Raw genomic sequence first — 23,747 nt, forward strand, 5'->3', positions numbered from 1 at the left:
CTATCTATACATTGAAATATGCATTAAAAATGTTCTCACAAAGAAGTTCTTTCACCAGGATGTGATCAATGAAGCTGACAAAAACTCTGCTATTTACATACCCTATGATGCTGTGACCTTGCCTGTGGTTTCTTACTAATTTCTCCCCATTCGTTTTCATCACCAAGCACGTGGGCTGCGATCACATTTTGGGCTCAGACGCCAAGGAGGACAAATGTCGCGTGTGTGGGGGCGATGGAAACACGTGTGAGACCATCGAAGGCATCTTCAACCAGTCACTGCCTGAGGGAGGTAAGAGATGAGGTGGCGTTCATCCCACATTGGCAACATCCTATGAGCATCTCCAATAGGAGCAGGTGAAGGGAAAGCTAGTGCGGGCGCAGTTGGGAAACTTTGCTTCAGCGAAGGTGGGCTAGGTTTACCCACCAGCGTACTACACCACTAGGCTGTTTTCCTGCCACAGGATAACCCGCCCAAGAATATGTGTGCAGAGTTGCACAACCTTGAAACTCTGCACACCCTTCATCACTACCTAACGGGGAAGTTAATTGACAATGCATCTCTTCTTGTACTTGTGTGTTATTGCCCATGCAGCTATGTCCCACTGGGAAACGTGAGTAGTGATATAATGAAATGCTTAGATTAATCTTATTCCATTGGTAGTTTCAGAGCGTGCAATCTATTCTATCGATTTTAGAACATTTGAATCATTAGAAAGATCAACCATAAGCAAATCACTCTCGATTCTCTTCTGAAAGAAACGGGTCAGCTGAACTGTATCTATTGATGCTAACTTAAGGAAGGCCAAGGATATTTTGGACTTGTTAGGCCTCCTCCGAGATCCCAGAGTCTGGAGTCTGCAGTAGAAAGCCTTATCTGGGCCTTGAAGAGTGACTCACTCAGGAAGACAAAAGTGATGGATGGAAATGCTTGAATGGTCTTAACCGCTGGCAACTCGGCTTCACATCTGGAGTTGATTCTGGGGACATGACCTGAACATTCTAACTGGACTGTCCCTTCTGGCGGTGGAGCCAAGAATCCTATGCCTGCAGTTGAATGTTGTCCATAGTGGCACAGCGAGCAAAAACGACTTAATGGAATTCGCTCAGAGCTGGTACTGATGGTTAATAATTATTGCAGGATTTCCATCCAGCACATTTTGTCTTTCCAATAGTACTCCTTTTAAATGCTGTATGACCAGGAAGTGCCTTGTTTGGGAAAGTTGAACAGCTCAACAACCCCAGGGTTTGGGTGATGTATCTTTCAGCTGAAAGTTCAATGTGGTTTATATCTACTGCACAGTGGTTACTTGGTGACATTTGTGAAACCTTGGTGTCTATTGAACAGCACCGAATGTGGTGGGGTGGAACCAGCTCTTTCTGCTTTTCTGGCAGGTCCCACAGAACACAAATATTCAACACGAATGAATAAAACAAGAAAAAGATCCAGTTTGCACCCCTCTCTTCACTCGCTTCTAATCTTTGTGTTCCAGGCCACGAGGAGGTTGTCTGGATTCCCAAGGGGTCTGTCCACATCGACATTCGAGAGCTCAACATGTCCCTCAACTACCTGGGTGAGTTACTTCACCCTTTCAGGGGTGACCGAAGCGGGAGGGAGGCTGAAGGAACCTCAGAACAGCGATGTTTTTAGGTGAACATCGAAAAGACTTTTGTAAATGTATGCAGTGGCGGCTCCTCTATAGGGGCATTTGGGCGCCCCCCCTGCTTTCTCGCCATGCGAGAAGGCATAAACATAAATGGTAATAACTACCATTTGTTTCTACCTTCTCGCACGGCGAGAAAGCAGAAGTTCGTGGTTGGGGGTGGGCGGTCCTTCTCGAGGGCTGGGGGGAGTGGCTTGCCCACTGTTGTTCATACTGACTGTTTGGGCAGCCTGAGACCGCCCAAACAGTCAATATGAACAACAGTGGACAAGCCACTCCCCCCTGCCCTTCAGCAACAACGCCCACTCTTCCTGTTCTCTATGTATGTTGCAGCATACATAGAGAAAATGACCCGGGTGGGGCAGCGGCCTCACCAATCACAACGCTGCTATTGCAGCATTGTGATTGGTGGAGGGGAGGGAGGCTGCCTTCCTGATGAAGAGCGCTGCAGCCAGGAATTCAAAAGCAGGATGGCAGGATGGCGGGAGTCGGGAGTCTCGGGACGGTAAGTTTTACTTTATTTTATATCTTTTTTTTTCCATTAAACGCCATCCCGCCCCCCCATCCCCTACGAGGCGCGACAACCCCATTTCCACCCACCCGCCCGTAATGCTGGCCGCGATTGCTGCCTTTAAAGGACAGTGGGGGCTTTCATTTTCCTTGTTTCTGCCTCACTACTTTCAGATCTCACCAGCCGCCACTGAATGTATGGCATTTGTGAAAACCTTTTCCAGTGCCCCTGATGAATGGGCATTACTTTTGAGGATGGAAAACCTTCAGAATAATGGGTTAAACTGAACTGAACTGAATGGGCATTTAACAATAATCATAAATAAAATTTAAGTTTTGTAACCCAACACAGAAAAATCAGAATGATTTATCTTTTTTCCAGTTGCAAATCTTGAGATTGGGTTTGAGGGCTGGCACAAGTAGACAAGAAAACAATGTTTTATCCTGTTTTTATGTGTGTGTTCTTTTAATTGTGCAGGCCAGGGCTCTGATGCTTGTGAGCCTATGGTAAGAGGAGCTGAACAATATGGTCTTGCACTGGAATCCGATTATATCAACCCCTTTGTGTTCAGGAAAGATGATAATATGAAATCAGGACACCATAACATTGCACTATGTAAAATGTATGCTTACATGCCACATATTTTCATTTGAGGTACAGGGAGCCGGGACTAGATCTCGCGTCTCTGGTTTCGAAGGGAAAGAATATAGGCTCTAGACAGGGGCGTGGCGGTGCATTATGGAAGGCTTAATGAAGTGGATAAATACTGCAGGGTATAAAGGGACCAAGGAGCCAATTACCTGATCGCTGAGCACTAGTTCCATGGACCTCCGACTGGCAAAAGTAATTTAATGGCTCAGTGAATATTTACAACTTTAATCCGATTGAAGCTAATCCCTACACTCTCCACCAACTTCAGAGGTTTGGGATTAATTTAGATAATTATTGTAAGTAGTGGCCTCGTGGATAGGATCATAAACTTTATTAGAAAAGTCTATGACCTACTATTAGAAGGCCTTTCATTGGTTAGTATAGTCCTGGGCAGTAGCTACAATGCCTTTTGCTTTAGATGTTTGTGATTAAAGCCAGGAAACACTGTGAAAACAAGAATTTTGATAACTGTAGGAAGAAAGATAGTTTGACGTTTAGGTGCTCCCACTCCACTAGCTGTAAGACGACATTTAAGGTTGCTTGTTGCAATGTGGTGCCATCCTGTGCTTATATGTAATTACAGCCTTATGGCCCACCAGAGCGGGCAATAACAACCATTAAAGGCCTGTTCCAGTGTTAAAGGCCCGAGCCAAACATTTGCTCTAAATCAAGTGCCTGTAGTGGCATTACATGAATTGGATTTCTATAGGCTTAGTGGACTGATGCATCTACTCCAGTAGCTACCGATTTGAATCACAGTGGATCCACTCAGCCATTCATCCTTCTGAGGTGGATACAATTAGTACAATTGAGAAACATTAAACATCTGAAATCTTTCAAGAGTGCCACTTCCTTGGGATGAACGTATATCAATCAAGAGTTGCTATTTCACTGTCAAAGTCTACTTTGTTTGCTACACATTTCTTTTCCTTGACACTGTGGGTGTTCCCCATATAGATGCACAGGTTCTACATATTTAATCCAGGGCGATGTGAGTGAAGTAGCATGGAAAAGTGGTTTGGGGGGCAGGTACAATTGTGTTAAAGAATATGGAGGACAAAAGTGTCCCTTCGCTCAAGGAAAACACCTTTCATCTGCAAAACAAAGAAATCACCCGAAGCTTGTATGTGATGCTTAATTTGTGATGGTGCTTGCTGACGGTGAGCTCTAGCACCTATTTTTGGGAGAGAGACTTATTTTTTCATCTTCAGATTTTTCAAGCAGACTTTCATAATCAGACTTCAACATGGAACAAGGAAGAGAAGGTCTGAAAAGAGAAAAAAGACAAAAAGAAATTGGACAGTAATAAAGGGAGAACGCGGGGATGAAAAATAACCTGCAAGAGTGAGATGGATACAGGAAGTAGTACTCAGTGGAAGGAGGAGGCAGGAGGTAGAATGAAGACTGCGTAGCCGTGGTCATCATCAACCTCGGCATTGCAATAGCAGACTGCTAAGAAAGACCGTGGGCCCGATTTAGATATTGGCGGACGGGCACTCTGTCACAACAGTAACGAATATCCTGCCAGCTGAAATATAAATCACATAGGGTATATAGGATTTATATTTCGGCGGATGGGATATCCGCCACAGTTGTGACAGAATAACCCGTCGGCCAAGATCTAAATCAGACCCTTTGTCTCGGGTGACTTTCATCAAAATAAGGCCATTCTCAGCAGTATGGGGTTGAGGCCATGTTTCTCCAGTTTGTAGGTCTGTCATTGTGGTTAGGGTCAAAACCCTGGTCCCAGTGTTGATAAGTTGGGCTTTAACCGCACCAGGTCCCACTAGTCATGTGGGGTGTTGCGTGAAGCTCAGGATTTTAGTTTACATTTTAAGAAGCTTCTTTAACCTGTTAAGTTTTCCCGTCGGCCAACAGCCATCGCGAGCACTAACTCAGTAGTGCTGCGCATGTCCGTTGGCCGACCGGCCCTGCCCACTCAATAGAACGCCCGCACTGCGGCAGAATTTGCGTTGCTGTAAAGGGGTTAATTACGTAGGCCACACCTCTTAGAGAGGATTCGATGTTACTCCTCTTTGGCCACGCCCCTTCCAGAGACTCCCAACCTTTTTCATCCCACTTAAAGCCCTATTAATAATCATTGCCGAGAGGGTGCAAAAAGCGCCATGATGCTCCTCTGGGAGTGACAGTCGCGCTTTAGAAATGCAAGACTCCTACTCAAAAAGGTCCTTTAGAGAGAGTGGAGACCAACAAGCTGTGTTCAGGTATCTGAAGAAGTGATGTGGAACCACCCATGGCCCTCAGTTCACAACCAAACACGGGACTCAAACTCAAGCATGCTGCCGCACTGGTATTGTCTTTGTTACTCAAACCATTTGCTGGCTGATGCAGGAACTGCTTTGATGTAGTGTTTGTGCAGTTGTGTGCATTGTTAGCCCACTTGCTGTAGTAGCTAAAGGCTGTTGGGCAAGCTCTCATTAGAAAATGTTCAGAGATCAACATTGCAACTAAAAAACACACAAATTATCCCCTTCGTATTTAAAATATCTACTTCAATATCATGAAATCCGTAATTGAGAAAAAGCAAAAGAACTATTAGCAAAACAAAGTAAGACCTACAACTCATTTAATTTTTTGGGGCAAGGAAGGCTGTGATATTTATGCAAATATATAATAAGCTTGTGTGTGTGTGTGTGTGTGTGAGGCACATGTGCATCTGGGTGTGTCTGTGTGTGCAGCTGTGTTCTTGATGTAACAAGCAGGCCCTTATGTCTCTGATGAAGATCCCTCAGAAAAGTTTGTATGAGTTGTACAAGAGGCTGTCCACCAACTTATATTACATATTTGTTTCCTTTTCAGCTCTGAAAGGCGAAAATGGGGAGGAGTATTTCATAAATGGCAAGCTCTCCATTGACCCCCCACGGCGGTTTGATGTGGCTGGGACGACCTTCCATTACCGTAGATCCCCGGATGAACCTGAATCCCTGGAGGCCCTTGGTCCAACAAATATGACTCTGGTCGTCATGGTAATGTCCTTACCCAAAATTACGTGTCATGCACTCCAGGCAAAGTTTAGCGACAAATGAACAACACGTGTATTTTGCAATTAAGATGTAGCATATATATGTTTTTGCAATTTGTAGATCACACACCTGGAAAAGGTAGCGAAGGAGCACTGTACATTAATGGGGGGGGGGGGGCGTGTCATAAAAATACTAGATTTAGCACGTTAACTGGGGATTTACATCTTGAAATGGAACCCATAGGATATAATCGGATTTATATTTCAGCGGACAGGATCTCCGTCTCCTTCGTAACAGAGTAACCCATCTGCTGAGATCTAAATTGAGGGCCTAAATTTGTTCTCCCTCTCATAGCTTACCTTATGTGAGGTACAAAAATTAACAAACAAAGCAAGGGCTATAAGTAATCATTTTCAGGCCTGCGTTGGGAAAATATAGATGACCCCAATAGAAATGGCCGCATACAGACACTGAACTAAGTGCCTAATACTCAGGCTAAACAATGATAGTTCAAAGCTAGGCGGCTAGTCCATACGGAATACTCAAATGTATTTAGATGTGCTGTGCTAAAAATGTTTTCTTTTCTACCAAGGTGCTCATGAGGGAAGAGCTGCAGGGAATACGATACAAGTTTAATGCACCTATTACCCGGAAAACTCTGAGTGGATACTCGTGGCACTACGGACCCTGGACAAAATGTTCTGCAATATGCGCCGGGGGTAACTATACCTAATATCTGTTACTTAGCATAGCGCTTCAGTGCTTAGGAGTTTGACCGAGCTCAAAAGACTTGAGTCCTATCAAAATAATATATCATGATTTTTTTCAGTACCTGTCCCTCCCCAATTACAGTTAAATCACAAAAAGACTAAGTTATTAATTCCCTTTTACTTACAGAAATTTGGTGGCTGTAAGGGGTATAGCTATCTTGAAGATCACTTGATATCTTTTACCAAAAAATCTGAAATTCTGTTACGTGAAGTGAGACTGATTATAACAGATGGGATGGGATGTGTGAGAAGTGAATGCTATAACTAGCATCATTTCCTCTTGGGGAGTGCAGCTACATTTTTACCAGGAATAACTGTGGGAAAGTGACAATATCACTAAATTGTGAACCTGCACATTTGTCAACCTCAGTGTGGGTGAAATTTTCCACCCAATATCTTTTGATGCATGTGTGTGTGTGTATATTATGCAATGAAATGTTCTACAAGAAAATTCAACTTAAGCACACTTGGTTTATCAAGAAGTGGTAAAGGACAGTAAATGCAATTAATTATCTTTTCCCACAACTTAGCTGATTCCTATGGTGGAATTACCTGTTCAGAAAAAAGAAAAACACAAGATTTACCCCCATGCTTTCTCATAATGATAGAGTGTAGAATGTATAATGCCGGTGTAAGGCAGGAACTTTTATGGGCAATTTATGAAAGATTTGTGGGTTTTTAATTGGTTTTCTTAAAAGCAAGATAAATTACCTAATTGTGGATCAATTCTCCCTGGCCCCTCTGATTGTCTGGCTGAGATATTGGATTGGAATGACCAACCCATTATCAAACGCCATGCTTTTAGAGTTTAAGGTATCTGGTAGAGCTCATTAAAATCACTAGCTTTTTTGCATGAAAACCCTTGGAGGGCACCACTGTATATTGTGATTTCATATTGAAGGGGTATTTGCATATGTAGCAACGTTTACTACTGTTTAGCATTGTTAAGGTTGCTAATTATGCGGAAGAAAGTATTATTAACAATGTATTCGAAAATTAAATCTGCCCTGACCTGCCTGAGGCACAGGTCAGTTGCAAATAGGGCTTGAAAAATTGAATTTTGCTAATTGAGATAAAGTCTGATGCTGAGGCCTTACATTGCCTGGGCTACTAGACGACAACCGGTATCTCCTGTATTGCGCCATACTGAGAAACATATTTTGTTCTTTCGTGCCTGGTTTGTGATTCCACAAGGCATACAATTAGTAAAGAGGCCATATCTTGTAGATCTGAGCAAAGCTTTGTTGTTTGCAGCAAAGCCCAGCTAACGAAGTGGAATTGTACTTGTTAAGATGTCTTCTATTTGTAAAAGTAGTAGCAGAAGGCCGATTTACATTTTGGCTAACTAGATGGAGGAAGGGGATTTAGAGATGATTATGCCAAAATTCCATAGTTGGTATTTTTGCATATATTAATTTATGTAAATAAAATATTGTAAAGTATTGGTTTCATGGATTTTATCCACTTTAAATGTTATTTACCAATTATCTTTGAATCCTAATTGAAACACTAGCTTGCTATACCAAAAAAAAAACTCTTTCCCAACAGAAAAACATAGATATTTATGTTACAAAGAAGAATTCTTCTTTATTGAAAAGGTGCTTTCGTATGTGCAGGGATTTTTTTTTTTCGCTGTGCATTTCCATATGCAAGTCCCAGTTCTTTTTCTTTAACTCACAAACAGCTGTATATGCAGTTCAACATTTAGAATGTTTCAATATACTACGAGGTAACTGGTGGATAATATTAAATTATAAAATATATAATTAGGCAAAACATTTTTGTAGACATTCATTATTTTGGGGAGTTTTTTTGTGTACTTCGACCACAGCTGTGATTGTAAACAATACATATGACCAAGGACCCTTGTTTTAAAAAATGGTAATCATCCAAGAAGACTCCTTTAATGATAAGGTCGACTCTTCTGCTTAATGGTCACGTCATGTTATGCGACATGAGAGGATGAGGCTGTTTTGGAAAGGTATAATACGTTGTTACAATGTAAGGAACTATCAATATCCAAGCCATTTGACAATGGTTTGTACTCACTGGTACAATGTGAGCTATTTAATTGAGATACAACACTGTACGTTGTGGGTTACTCATAGATTTATATAGTTGGTGCATTAACTGGTTATGCTATTTTGCTGGTCTGGAAAAATGTAACTGTTGGCTTGCTTTGCCTCCTTCCACGTTGTCAACAGGCTGACTGATTTAGGTGGTTGCTGGCCGTGCTGGGATTGTAGTGGCTGCCTGCTTCAGACACATTACGCAAGTTAAGAATGAGAAAGGGCTCTACTTCTCTCTGCTCCGACTGTCTGAGGCGAGTCTCCGCATCTGGCGGCCTCATCCGTGCATTCCCTGCCGGATGGATCACTGGGGCTGACATGTGCCACAAGCCGGCTGTTTATAGAACAGATGAGGGAGGGGTCCAAGAGTGGCCGCCATTTATAACTCCCCTATCACCGAAGCAGAGTAGCATACAGGTCTGGAAAAATGTAACAGATGGCTTGCTTTGCCAACTTCCTGGTGGGCTGGTAGTGGACATAACAAAGTCCCGCTTCAGCAAGCAGCCATGTGCGAGTGGATGAAAGTGCTTGGGTGAGGGGTTCTACCATAGTGTGGCTTTAGGTATTTGGGGCATCCCAGAAATCCCCTTTGCTATTGTGTATCAATGGTATTGTGGAGGTGTATCTTGAGGATTCGGCAGATCGTGGTAACGTAAGCAGGGGACCACTTGGATTCCCCAATACCTGGAGAGTTCTTTGTACTGAATTGAGGATACTCCTGATGGATTACCATTGACTGGTGCCTCCTTCCCTAGCGCTCCGCCTTGCAGGATCAGCCTCCCCTGTTAGACTCTAAATATGGGCTCCCTGATCCCTGTAGTAGTCATTGTAACTGGCTGAGATATCCAGAGGGGACTGTCCTAGTTGGGATACTCTGAGGCTTCAGGGCTCTGTAGATTCAACTCACATATGCAGTCATTCAGCCCGAAGTATATTACAAACTTGTGACTTACTTTGTCTCAGCACTCCCTAGGTACATTCATACCACAGTCTAGAAAAAAGCAAATTTCCCTCAATGCAGCAGTGTAACAAGTACCAGTAAATAAATGGAGGTTGCATTAGCTGGCAATGTTGAGACAGGCAAGTAGACCCATTATAATGTCAGAACATTCAAAAGATTTTACCCTTGCTTTTCTGATGTCTGCGAACTAGAAAATGCAATTCCATGTGTTGGAATGCCTTTGAAGATTCTTAAATGTCTTTCTCCTGAGTTAGGTCTCTTTTTCAGCACTTTTCAAAAAGGCTAGTTTTTCCAAATTACAAATTTTGGATTTACAAATAGCAAACTTTTGAAGCAAGTATATTCCAATAGGTCAGACGTCAGTTTAGCTGCTTTCTCTCTACCTCATTCTCTAAGCCTTCCAAATCTTCTCAGTATTTTAAATTAATCCCTCAATTCATTTATGATACAATGACATATAAAGTTTTTAGTCCTGCATTAGGCAACGATCAAAACATAACACGCTTATGTGAACAATGCTAAACCCTTTTTACATTTTATGGCACACTTCATTTGTTGTCACTCAACAAACATTACACAAACCGTAGACACAGGGACACGGTCTTCACATTCACTCTTTCAAACTGATTCATTAAAAAGTGTTTTGAAACCTATCCTGGACCAAATGTAAGATAAACCTGCATTTCTGCTGGCTTTGCTGAAGTGAACGAGCACCATCAAAATTGGAACTCTTAGCCCTAAAGATTAAAATTATTAAAGTATATTGAAATCAAGGGAATGTTCTTAACTATCCCCTAATGGTAGGTGTTTGTGAAATAAGCCATATACAAAATGTAAGCTTTTTGTTTATTTTGGTTTTTCAATCATATGTGTTGGCACCGGAGGCCATACCACCTTGGGAAGACCCCCAGAGCCATCTTGGGATCTCTTCTCAACGGGACACCCATCACCTCTTCTAGTGCTTGAACCACTCTATTCCAATATCTAAGGATGACCCGGCAGTCCCAAATTGTATGAAATCAGGTGCCTCGTGCTCCATTGCACTCAAGACTTCTTTCGCCTGGTTACACCTCAGGGCTCCCAGCTCTCCCTATCTTCCATTGCCTGGCTTATAAAAGACCCAGTGGAAAGATTTAAATTAGATGAGCCGCAGTCTAGCTGGGATCACCAATAGTCTAGCCGCCATTTTTGCCTCAACCTAATCCTCTTCATTTAATTCACCAACAACTGGGTCCAAATTTCATACGGTGCAACACCGAATGGAGGCAGGACCATACGACGGAGTTAAAGGTTTTCTCAAAATTGAGCTGAGCTATATACGTGGATTCAGAGTCGTCAAGTACTCGCGCCAATTATGCAGCTGTCATATACAGTGCCTGGTCACCCTGGCTAACATGAAACCATTCTGGTCTCTGGATGTCAAAGAAGGTATCACGTTTGTCTGACAAGCGGCCAAGAAGGTATCACCTTTGTCTGACAAGCGGCCAACAAATTGACCTCTATATTAATCAATGTGATCGGCCCATCTGAGGTGCATTCGTAGGCGCCTTGTTCGGTTTGGGAAGAAAAACATTGTAGCTCCACTAATATCCGTCGAGAATGACCCCGTCGGGAGGGCCTCCTGAAACATATCAAGCATCAATGAGGCCGTCACAGCAGCATATTGCGTAAACAATTCCATGGGGTAGCCGTTAGGACTGGATGACTTCCCCATTGACTTACCCAGCAGGACCTAATGTAGCGGTAGCCTGATTCTTAAAAATAAAAAAGAATTGTGAATCAGACGCAGGCAAACTTACAACATGAGAACATTTCTGACTATTAGCTAATTAACAAAAACCCAGATGTGTGCTAATAAAAACTTTAATTTCTGCAATTTTCCCTAAGTTTTCTATTTCTCGTGGAAAACTATCACCCACACTTTTTAGAATGATGTGTTGCATGGAATTTCTCACTCTACCTGCAGATAAGTGAAGATAACTGTGTAGAAGGTATTGTAAATCTTTGTGTATACCTAGAAACTTATATATTACTAGATGTTAACACAATTTGTGTTAACCACTCCGATGACTTTTTTTCCCCTGTAAACTCCTGTTCCTCACGTGAAAATGTAATGACTGGGGATTTGGATTTGATGTACTGAAGGCAATAACATGTTAAAAGTGTTTAAGGGATCTTGCTCTAGATGTTTACCTGCTTCTGTTGTCATAAAAAAAAGTCAGATGGCCAAGAAGAAACATTAGCTCTGTGCTTCAAAAAAGCTTGTTTCAGCATAAACTGTTGAAAAGTACCAATTAACTCTTTTCTTTTTTTATACTTCTGCAGCTGTTGAAAACAACTATATTAACTACATGTGCCTCTTTTACATTTGGCTTCCTCTAGGCCTTCAGGAGCAGCCTGTGGTGTGCAAGAAACTAGCCGATGGTTCCATTGTCCTTAACCATTATTGCAATGCAGACACAAAGTTATCGGACAAACAGAGGTCGTGTAATACAGAGCCCTGCCCTCCAGAGTACGTATAGAGCAGAGCACTTACATCAGAATAGAGCCAGTGTTTAATTTGAGATGGTGGTTCCCAGTGCTCGGCACCAGCACTTAATTGTCAGCACCAGGGCCTGTGACAGTCTGCCACAAGGTGGCGCTGTCTGACTTATTTAGAGAGGACCACAACAAAAGTTAATTATTAACTCAATATGCATTAAAAATGAATATTACTTGCCACCCAAGCCATTCTTCTAGCTTTGGGGGCCTGAAATAATCTGAATTGTCACACTCGTAGGAGTGTGAATGTTTGTACTTGTATTGTTATCATTGGCGCCACTGGAAGGGGCAATATGTGGTACAAGTGCAGTGGCCTCCTGATGAGAGCCCTGGCACTTATTTCTTTGCAAATTAAGCACTGGGCTAGACATTTTATTTTTTCATCCAAAAGAGTAAGTGGCAAACCCAGAAGATGGAATGGTTAGTTGAATATATAACTTTAATTAAGGAAATCCAGTACCTAATGGGTTTAAAAGCGTACCATCACTTTAGAATTTCACTGACAGTAGGCGGTGCCAGAGAACATATCAGTCAGCAGTGCTATCACAGTTTTAGGTTGCAGAGTAAATATTTGTGGATAGAATGCAAGCCAGAATATTCCAGGCAGTGGTTCAACATTTTTGTAATGTAATGCAAATGGCTCTGTAGTAATGCACATGTTTCCATAGCTGAAAGTACATACTTGTAATCTAATCATTCTGTAAACTTTTTCTCTTTCCATTTTCTAATTGTTTTCCTTCTTGTTATCCCAGTGGATCAAAAGTAATTTTAGGTAATTTCATAAAAATCACTTTATCTTAGATATGTAAAATGGCCAAAAGGTTTCAAAACCCAAACAGGCATCCTCTATCTAAATAACAATCTGGAATGTCTACTGATGACACAGGGCCGAGGAAAAAGAGACTTTTTTCTCCACACAGGCTGGCCACTTGAACATCCAATTGATTTTTTTTTTCATTGAAGACTTCTATTGTAAGGTATTTTCAAATACAGTCCACTAGTTTGACCAGCATCTAAGCACAGTCAATTAATTCGAGGATAGCCAAGATCCCTCTTGCTAATGCAACTGGGGAGGCAGTCCTAAAAGAGAGGTAGGTATGTGACGTTTGTTCAGGCTGGTTGGCTTCATTCACACGGAGTTAAGCAGTCCTCTTCCATTTGTTAAATGGAATTGGCCTCATGATAAAGGGTTTCAGGTATAAAAAATGAGCTGTAACACCATTCTTTCTTATTTTTTGGCCTTGCAGAGATACGAGTGAAGTGGTGTTACCTCATCAGAGATGCAGTATTATCACATGACAGAAAAAGTAACATTATTCACAAAGTTTATTCTCCCTTGTGCAGTGCTCGAGTTGTACTGGCGGTGGGCACTGCCATTTATCTTGGGGGACTGGGGCTTATCTTTCATCATCAGACTTTGGCCCAGAGCAAGTGAGAGTAAGGGAAAAAGAAGAAGGCAGACAAAGATGATAAAACAGGAACAAAGGGAGAAAGCACGTGGAAAAGGAATCTGTAAGAGTGAAATAGGAAACAGGGTCCCGGAAGAAAGATTCTAAGTGGAATCCGAGGCTGCTTTGGCATTCGCCAGCACTGGGGCGGACCCTAAGAAAAACATAGCCACTTAATTTAAAAAAATGAGCTACCTTTGCACAAAAGCCAAATCTTGCAGCGATAACAAGTGGTGACATTTTTACAACTATATGGTTTTATCTTTAGATATTGTCCTGGGCTCTGATGAACAACAGGACAAAGACCTGACAGATGAGCTAAGCCCGGCCAGTGTCCAGGCCTTGACCCTGCTCATGAAGCTTCCAGTAAATGCAGCAGCAATGGCTGCAGCAACATTAGAATTACTGGCACCTATGCAAACTCATTAACCTATAAAAATTGTAATACTGCATGAAGAACTGGCTCTGATTGTGGTCTGCCATGTTGATTAACCTTCTGCCATTTTATATGTCAATGTTGTACCTATCAAACTCTTCAGGCCTTCTAGGTTTCAATGAGAACCAGTCTCACTTTCATAATGGGTACTCAGCGCTATAATTTAGACTGCAGATAGCTCCGCGAGGAAGCTCCCTCTATGTATCTTGGATTCAAGGTCTTTTTGCATCCTTTTCATGAGAAGGATATGCACCTTCTTACTCCCACTCTTTAAGCTTATGTTTCTGCCACGTGAATCTTCCAACTGTGGCTTTTGCGAAGAAAATATATAAATGTTAGAAAATTGGGGAGGAGCTGGCATTATATGCTAAATACTTTGGGGAGGCGAGGCAGTGTCTGACTGTTTTACCATATGACTATTTTGTTTATTTTTGTATAATAAGCATTATCTAGACTTCACGTAGGCTTGGAACTACTATTTTCTACAACTGTTCCATTTAGTAGCAACCGATTTTTGGTGGGAATTGACTAATAACATTGCTACTGTGTGTTATTTCTGCATCCTCAGTCCCACAACAAAAGCATGTAGGAAACCTCTTAGAGATTCAGGAAGGTGGCCATTACTACCAGCCAACCCATGGTGCTGCCCTTAACTGGGTTACAAGATACTTGTATCCTCTCCACCGTATAACAACTAACAGATATCTTTACAACTTCTCTATTACTGTGTGTTCTTGACAACCTCTCACATGCCATATTGATGCCTTAAGCAACCTCTTAAGACAAATTCGTACCAAGACTTGAGGTTTTCTTATATTTAAAATTAGTGCAATGCTCACATATGTTCTCTGTTTAAGCAAATATTTTGTAGCACAAATGCTTCCTAAAGCTAACTATTACCTCTCCCCATCCGACTGTTCTGTAGGTGGTCCATAGGGAACTGGTCCGAGTGCAGCCGTAGCTGCAGCAATGGGGTACAGACGCGTACCGTGTTCTGCCAGCGCAAGATCTCCACCACCGAGGTTGCAGTTTTGGATGATATCGCCTGCGTCAAGCCGCGGCCAAAAATGGTGGAGACCTGCAACAACCAGACGTGCCCGCCTGAGTGGGCTGCTCTGGATTGGTCAGAGGTAAGTCAGCATTTTTCTCATGGCTGCATGTGGGAGGATGGATGAATGGTACCTGGGAAAAATGTTAGTCCTTCAATCAGAGCAGCTTTCATCTCTCTAAGGTTGGATACAGCTCCAGATTACATGCTGAATAAATAGATTTATGGTGTACCTTGTACCCCCGCTTTCTAATTTTTGTACTCCATTAAACGTTCCACTAGTCTGTACAAAGTACTCTGTGTTGTCTAACTGCTCGGCTGACCTTGTAGGCAAAATCCATTAAATAAAATGACCCCAAAAAATAAATCAATAAAAACACAAAAATAATAATTTTGGTTCCATGGTCTTAGCTGGGGAAGGAAAGCCACACATAGGGTTCACAGGTAAAAAGTTGAAAGAAAGTCCAGCACATAATGCTGTCACTTCTGAGCAGGTGCATGTGTTGAATGTTTGTTAGGTGGCACAGATTAAATACTCTCCAATGTGTACTAAATCCTACAAGAACCTGTGCAGGGGTGGAGCAGGCAAGATACAGTTGTGTGCTTGGTGTATAGTTTTGACAATCACAATACTTTGTATGAGACATTAAGGTATACATACATATATGAATAATGTTGGTGAGGGCCGAGAGTATTGAGAACTTGCGTCAAAGTGAAGCGACACGTTTGTGAACCTAGGGTGCGCCATCTATTGATTCATAACAGCAGCAGTAAAGGCTAGAATGATGTACATTTTGGTAAGTGCCTAGAAACCCTTGAATTTAGACATACTGTATGATTACAGGAAGGACTCTTTCCAACATGCCAGAGATGGGATGTCCACTCTAGTAAAATCAGGTCTTTAGGGTACCCACTCACTTTTGCATCATAACAAAATGAAAATCTGGGTCATGTGACTTTTTGCTTATTTATGAAATGCTCCAATCGTGCTTTCCATGGCCCTATATAAGTATCACTTTGGAGTTAGTTGCGCAAGGATGGATTTCAGTGCTTGAGAAAACTGTGGTGTCCTCTTATCCACCGAATAGAGCAACAGGGCATTTGCAGGAAGACCAGTCACTATTTATGAACCATTTTCATTAGTTAATTATCAATAATGTTGATTTAAATTTGCCAAAGCTACATTACGTGTTTAAGACCCTTTTATAATATCTTCAAACAAGCTTTTGTGGAGTCTGAGTAGGTGAAAGGGACAATGTTGAGTATGAAGCTTAGTCGCATCCGTGATGTAGCATACACTCTTGCAGAGCAATGGTTGTGAGTTTTATCTCCAGTATCTCCTTGTGAGTACTCGGTGACACAAAGTGAGCTTAGCAGAATGGCCTCCACAGCCATGATGGGAGGAAAAGTTTGTTGAGGAGTAAAATGTTAATTCAAGTGTTTTTGTTGAGTCCGAAACTCTGAATGCATCCATAGTTAAGTAGTCTCAGAATGTGTCCCATTTGGGAAACCTTTTTTTAGCGGTGTACTACCCGCCTCTTCAGGGTTAGCATAAGTGCCAGGGACAAGTGTGTTTTGGGGAATTTTAGGTCTCCTCATGGTCATAATCTATGTCATGCAACGTCCTCTGTGTGTTTGGCTTGGTTTGGGGTGTAAGCAGTCCTTAGTTTGTAGAAAAAGAAATGGGTCCTAAAGTTTTGTTTAGAAGCCGCAGGCCAGCGCTATCGAAGTTCGCTTTGCAAAGGCTATGTAGTCTTGATTCCACCTCATGCTTCTTTCTTCTACCACCTGACACTCCCTGCCTCTTTAGCTCACTCCTGCAGGTCCTTTTCATCCCTGCTTTCTCTCTTAGTCACTGTCTTTCTGTATGTCGTTCTTTCCCCCTTTTGTGTTTTTCTTTTTCATGCTCTTGATCAAAACCTTTTAAATATAAATGAGTGTCAGTCCCATAAAATGAGTGCCGGTGGACCCCACCGGCTCTAATTAAGCACAGAGTGCAAGGTTGCTGGTATTCCCTGTGCTTTTTGTAGACTTTCCAGGTGAGTGGCTGTAGATGCACATCATGCTGTGATCTGCTGTGAATTCATATTTTGCGGCACATGGATAAAATTGTGGGTCTTGCTCATTTTTGTTTGAGTCCTGCCATATTTCGTTAGATATTACAACATATCTAAGTTTTCTGCATTGTCGTTATTCTGTTTAAGGTAAATTGTTTTGTGGCAAAATTGTTTGTTAGTGTTTTTTGTTCTGGGAAGCATATTGTGGGTACTTGTAGTTTGGAGGATGAGTATCTTGAACAAGCTTTTTGAGCATTTTAGATTTTGCAAGAGTCCATGTTTATCGGTGCTTATGCTGTGCATGTGCATTCTTGGGGCAGTACTCTAGTGGTTTAATTGCAGTGTTTGCTTTCAAGGGTGAACTTGGCCTGACAACTGTGATGGTGAAAATGGAACTTTGGGATAGATTCAGAATTTGGCAGACAGGGCACTACATCACAAATGTGACTGAATACTCTATCCTCCTAACTAATCGTTCACCCTCCCTATTTAAGGTCAGAAAGACCACCAGCTGTCTGTCGACTGAGCCTCTGTTTACTCTGTTGACAAAGCTTCATATGACCAACCAATAGAGTATGGGCCATTGGAGGAAGACCATTGCACTGCCCACCCTATTCAGGGTGGATGGAGTGATGTCCTTTCCTTCTACAGAGAAAAGGAAATAACTCCCTGTGCATTGGGGTCATTATTTATTTACATATCAGTAACAAGCTCACACTTTGAGAGTATGTTTTTGAAAAAAAAAACTTTGGTAAAGTTTTGTGAACAACTGTCCAAACCATTGTTGGCTGCCCACTAAACATGTTGTACCTTCACGGGAACCGCCATGACAGCAGTTCCTATTCAGGCAAAAAGGTCACTGCGGTGATCTCTAACCACTTGGCTGCTAAGGCAATATTTTTCTTTTCATTGATTTTCCATTGAAATCAATGGAAAGTCCATGACGAGTTACCCTTGTCATTAGCGGCGAAGAGGCTAAATCTAGAGCATGGTACTCTTTCAGGGTAGTGAATGTAATGTCCTCAGCTACCCTGATAGACTGTACTTCGTCGACCGCACTCTCAAGTATGCCTTTGGTCTCAGGCTGGTTTCGGTAAAGATGGTGTAATTAACTGTTCTCGATCTGTTTGCTGGGTGTGTGTTTGCAAAAAGAAATTCTGCTACAGTGTTCAACATATCACATTCACCTTCAATATTTAGCTTTGTCCAACCTGCCTTCTATTGTTTTTTTCTTGTGAACAGTGCACTCCAAGTTGTGGGCCTGGCTTTCGGCACCGTATCGTCTTATGCAAAAGTGGCGACCATCTCACGACTCTGCCGACATCTCAGTGCCCAGAAAGTGCAAAGCCACTTACCAGCATGAGGTGTAACCTCCGACGATGCCCGCCTGCACGATGGATCACTGGAGAATGGGGCGAGGTAAAATAAATGTATTCTACTAGTGGTCGGTAGGTTACTATATTCTGAGCCTAAACACGTTTGAAAACTAAACCCCCTATCTCCCAAAACATATCACGCAATCTTTTTATCCATAAACTAGAGCCCAGTCAAACACTCACTTTGATGTGGTTGTAATCATCTTAATTTTTAGAAGGAGGTTGTTGTGGGGGGGAAGTGTGTGCACTTTTTGCACTTACACAGTGCTGGTGGTTATGGTTAGACGTTTGCTTGGCCATTACACTTCCAAGCTGTAGGTTGTTAAAATGTCATCTAAATCTCATACGAAAAATACACTGTTTAGTGAACAGACATAGGAATTGGTCACGATAACTGAGTTGTATTTTGTCACCCTTTTTTGACAAGTTAATGTTGCCAATTAATTGAAGCTAACATAATAATGTTGTGAGCAGATGCAAGCATTGGGGACGTAGGGCACTCAGCCCTTTATTGTTAAATGGAGTACTCTCCATACAGTTACGCATTACAATCAACTCTCAGGTAAACAGAGAGCTGATTATACACGCACGTGTGACCACGTGCGTCATAAAGCGCTACTGTCCTAGCTAACTGGGGACACGCTTTCATATGCAGTAACGCCAAACACCGCCCTAATGCTGCATATACCCACGACATTTATTCAAATGCGATGGCACAAATATTAGTTAAAACTGCATGTCCCAGCATGCCTCAAAAAATAGGGGCGTGCTAAGAGGCCTAAATGTATAGAAATAATGAAGGGACCACACATGCAAGCTACCGTGAACACGAACTACGGTTCGAAACGCGTAGGTGTTTGTCACGTTTTGAAATAAAGAAACTGCAACCAACATCAAGGCGTGTGCAGCGAGTCATTGGTATTCTATGCAAACGGGACACTGCCCTGGTCCCTACGCTGGCACCGGCTGATGAGCGCTCCCGCTGCAACAGGACAACTTGTATGCGATATATATATATATATATACACATATATGTGCACATAAATATATATATATATTTACAAATATATGCATATATATATACATATATACATATATATATATATATATACATACATACATACATGTGTGTGTGTTAAACATATAATGATATTTTTTTTAATAATAACCTTCATTTAAAATTAAATTCAACTTTTTAAAACGTAAAACAATGTTAAATGAATTCCAAATAAAACCTTTACCCATAATTGAAAAATATTAAATAGAAAAAAATGTTTGGTGTACTTTTAATTACTGTTTCACAATCAAGATAAAAAATTACATTAATATATTTAAATGATGTTCTTATTTTATAAACAAATAGTTTTAAGAGTTAACGTGCTGTAAAATTGTATTTCATTATTTCCAGGTTAATAATATACATTTTAAATGAATTCACATTTATATTTCACATAAAAATATATGTATTTATGTTAAAAAAATAATAAACTTTATTAAATGGTCCTAAACTTTCCAATAGGGATTTGCAGTTATAAATAAAATGATAGGAGGCTCTCTATTCGTTTCAGGTGGTAGATATAGAAAGTCAGAAATGGCTAATAGCAAAAAAGTGGAGAGTTACACCTCCGGTGTTAGTGTACATTTATCTATATCAATCCAAATATGTTGAAGGTAAATTCTTGTGCCATTTGGTCATAATTAGAGTAATAAAGCAAGAGCCTAATCATGCCCGCCCCCCCATAAAGACTTCTCAGGAAGTGTCCTGACACAACCAGTGACTGGGCAGTAGATTCCGAGCCGCCGACAAGAGCCTCTAAGAAGGAACAAAGTCGGACATAGGAATGTTGGAGCAGTAGGCCGATAACAGCCATTCTTGGCCCTGAGCTACTTCATCCGCTTCAATGGAGCTCTCAACATTCCAAGAGCATCTAACAAGGATAATTGCCTTTAGGAGACTTCACAGCACGAGTCAGAACAGCTGTAAGGCTATTAGAAGATTCTATCCACCAGAGGTAGAATGGGCTAAATTACCCAGGAAGAAACAAAGTCGGACATAGGAATGTTGGAGCAGTAGGCCGATACCAGCCATTATTGGCCCTGAGCGACTTCCTCCGCTTCAATGGAGCTCTCAACATTCCAATACTCTAATAGATCTATTAAAGATTGGGAAAGTAAGCACACGTGAAAAAATTAGTACCAAGGGACAAATTATTCCTTTTCAGCCTCTCTCTCTGTTGTTTATTACACAACCACTCTTCGGCTTGATACTTTGACAGTCTTTTTTTCCCCATTATCCCAGAAAAGGTGTTTCCAAAAGTTACTAGACTTTCCGATGGATCAAGCCGCTGAAAGTGTCCCTTCCAATGCCGGATCCCACAATTATTCTAACATCACTAATTATGAATCTGTATGCAACTCCCCCCTCTTCTTGAACATCACCCCTAGTTGGCCTTCATGTGATTTTCTTAATTTGCCTTTTATTAACCCACAGTGTTCTGCCCAGTGCGGCTTTGGACAACAGATGCGCTCCGTCCAGTGCTTGGCGCATACAGGCCAAGCCTCGGGTGAATGCGTGGACGCCGTCAAGCCAGCAGCCATGCAACAATGCGAAAGCAAGTGCGAACCAGGACCCACGGAAAACCCTGAAGGTACAAGGCGTAAAGGTTGCCTTCGGGGAAAGGGGATTAAACTGAATAAGGGGATCCCGCCTCATATAATGAACCTAAATCAAATGAACACTACCTACCAAAGCTGCGGCAGCATGGCCAGCAGACACAAAGTCGATGTTTGCATCTTGTTTGTTTTGGCTGATAATGTTGAAGGTAAACAACTGCGAGGCAGTAAATGACTAGAAGTAAATTGAACACTACGTGAGCTTCAACATGCTGGTGTGTGTGCTTTGTTTGGATCTGTCTGGTGGGCTGTTGGTGTGATCTTGTTTTAAAGGGAGCATGTGTGTATGCTTGTGAGAGGGAGGTATGTGTGCCTGTCTGTCAGTAGTCCCAGCTCATCCTCATCATCTGGCTCCTTTGACACATTGTCGTATGGAATAATGAATACAAATCCAGACGAAGTAAATAAAAGTGGAGTTTAAGTTTATTCCATGAACAGGAACCACGACCGCCAGCCACAGCAGCAGAGCAATGAATGAATCAAAGTTCCATAAATCCAGAACACTTATACAACTACATTCTAAATATGTCATATACAGATTTAAAGATACAATACTTACATTTTAAGTTTAACCCACATTACACCCATTTATCCCCATTGGGAATATGCACCGAACAGAGTAGGAAGGGAAAAGGAGAGGGCACATTTTAATTCACTTTAATGCTGCCTTGTGAGATGCTTATAGAATGTTTTTTCCTTTTTCAGAATGCAAGGATGTGAATAAGGTGGCATACTGCCCCCTGGTGCTAAAGTTCAAGTTCTGCAGCCGGCCTTACTTTCGACAGATGTGCTGTAAGACATGCCAAGGACATTGACAAAGAAGAAAACGCCCCAACCATCATCTTGTGAACCAGACAACTGAAAATGAAATGAACCAAGACATTGTTTGTCATCAGATAGGCGGCCCTAGGGATTGGAGGTAGTGAATGAAACCTGTTAAACCTGGATCTTTCAGACATGGCTCCACTCAGACATTAGATTGGGAATCCGGACTGGAATTACTTTTGCTGCCCTGATCCCAAATCCCTTGGCCTCCAGAACTTATCAGGAGCCCCTGTGTATCTGGCTTGCTTTCGTACACTGGACCCTCTTCTGTAAGAGTGCATCTAATTTTAATATGGATGTTTTTCATCCACCAAAATACCTGAAGCTATACCAACATAATCTGTCTCAAGCAAGCCATAGCTGGCGTTAATAGCTTGGCATTTGTCACAAGTAGTGTATACCTATTACTCGCCACCACCTATCCTTAGCCAGCACTGGTGTGAGACAGGCTGATGGGCAGAGGTGGGAGACATCAGCTTTGACTGCGCAAACACAACCATTCTGTCGTTGCTCCATCTCGTGCCATCTGGCAGCCCTGCAGGGACACCTGGCAGAATCCATATCGGGTGGAAACTTCCAGGATCCTTCGCCCACCAGCTTGAATTCCTGGATGTGGGAATAATATTGTAGATTCTTTGCGGTCCCATAGTACCATTGTCATCCTTAGTGTTATTTTCCTTGGTGTGGAGGGCACGGGCCGAGCACAGGTAAACCCAAGAGAGTCTGTGAGCTTCAGCAGTGCTTAGTTTGTAAGAAAATACCTGCCAGGGCCCTCGTCGGGAGTCCACCTCAGCTTGCACCGCCCTTTGCCATTGCCAGCCATGAAAATAATTGTACCTACACAACTACTAACCATCCCAATGCCACAAGTATGACAACTCAGACTATTTGAGGCCCCCAACGTTATAAGAAAGGCTTGTGGGGCAGGTATCAGTTGTTTTTAACCCCTTAGCTGCGGCGGCTATTCCGCCGCAGCGCTAGGGGGGAGGCGGGGTCGCGCGGCGCTCCCGTACTCATGACGGAAATGCTCCATCACGGCCCTCGGGTGGGCTGTGCTTGTGATGGAACGGTTCCGTCACGGCCTGCCCGCTCTCCGCCGCGACGGAACCGTTCCGTCACCAGCACAGCCCACCCAAGGCTTGTGACGGAACGGTTTCGTCACGAGTACGGAAAGCAATTAGTAAACAACTGTTATTCAGCACATCTGTAAATTACACAAACAGCGCCACCATGTGGCAGCAGCCATAAGTGCCGGTGTTGACAATTAAGTGCAGGTGCTGAGCACCAGAAACAGAGCATTTCTTGTGCTGGTTTACTTGCCTATGCCGCCCGTCATCCATTGTTGGCACCTTGCAGGACGGCGTTCACTGCTGCCTTACACCAAGAGTTACACAGTGGCCTCACTGACCTTGACATGAGAATACCTGCACTTTTAAGAAGTCTGTATACAGATTTATTTTAAGATGGATTAGTCACCTTATTACAACTTGCACATGGTGTGCATGATGGGAACCTCGATCCGTTCTTTTGATCGTTTTTCATTTTCCAATTTGTTCAGTTTTGCGAAAGGTGAGTTTTGCAAACTGATTGCCTAAAAGCCCACCACACAGCCATGGCAAATAATCCAGCAGTGGGAGGACGGCCTCACGTCGGCGGACCACTGTTTGAACTGTGTTGGACTGCAAGGCAGATGGGGTACAGTGGTGTGGTATAATTGTGGCATGCAATCTTTAC

The 23,747-nt window shown here is 42.3% G+C and overlaps 1 protein-coding gene across 1 annotated transcript in view; it reads left to right on the forward strand.

Annotated features, from left to right (window-relative positions):
- Positions 1 to 22,831, forward strand: part of ADAMTS10 (ADAM metallopeptidase with thrombospondin type 1 motif 10) — a 278,682-nt gene extending 255,851 nt beyond the window's left edge. Inside the window, exons 17-25 of the mRNA XM_086947210.1 lie at positions 168 to 291; positions 1,493 to 1,573; positions 5,646 to 5,812; positions 6,402 to 6,528; positions 11,992 to 12,121; positions 14,960 to 15,164; positions 18,382 to 18,558; positions 21,007 to 21,163; positions 21,894 to 22,831. Coding sequence (XP_086803336.1) covers positions 168 to 291; positions 1,493 to 1,573; positions 5,646 to 5,812; positions 6,402 to 6,528; positions 11,992 to 12,121; positions 14,960 to 15,164; positions 18,382 to 18,558; positions 21,007 to 21,163; positions 21,894 to 22,003 — 1,278 coding nt within the window. The 3' untranslated portion in view covers positions 22,004 to 22,831. The remainder of the gene's footprint in view (positions 1 to 167; positions 292 to 1,492; positions 1,574 to 5,645; positions 5,813 to 6,401; positions 6,529 to 11,991; positions 12,122 to 14,959; positions 15,165 to 18,381; positions 18,559 to 21,006; positions 21,164 to 21,893) is intronic.
- Positions 22,832 to 23,747: the final 916 nt, after the last annotated feature.

The sequence above is a fragment of the Lissotriton vulgaris genome, chromosome 12 (assembly GCF_964263255.1).
Source record: "Lissotriton vulgaris chromosome 12, aLisVul1.2, whole genome shotgun sequence".
Taxonomy (NCBI): domain Eukaryota; kingdom Metazoa; phylum Chordata; class Amphibia; order Caudata; family Salamandridae; genus Lissotriton; species Lissotriton vulgaris.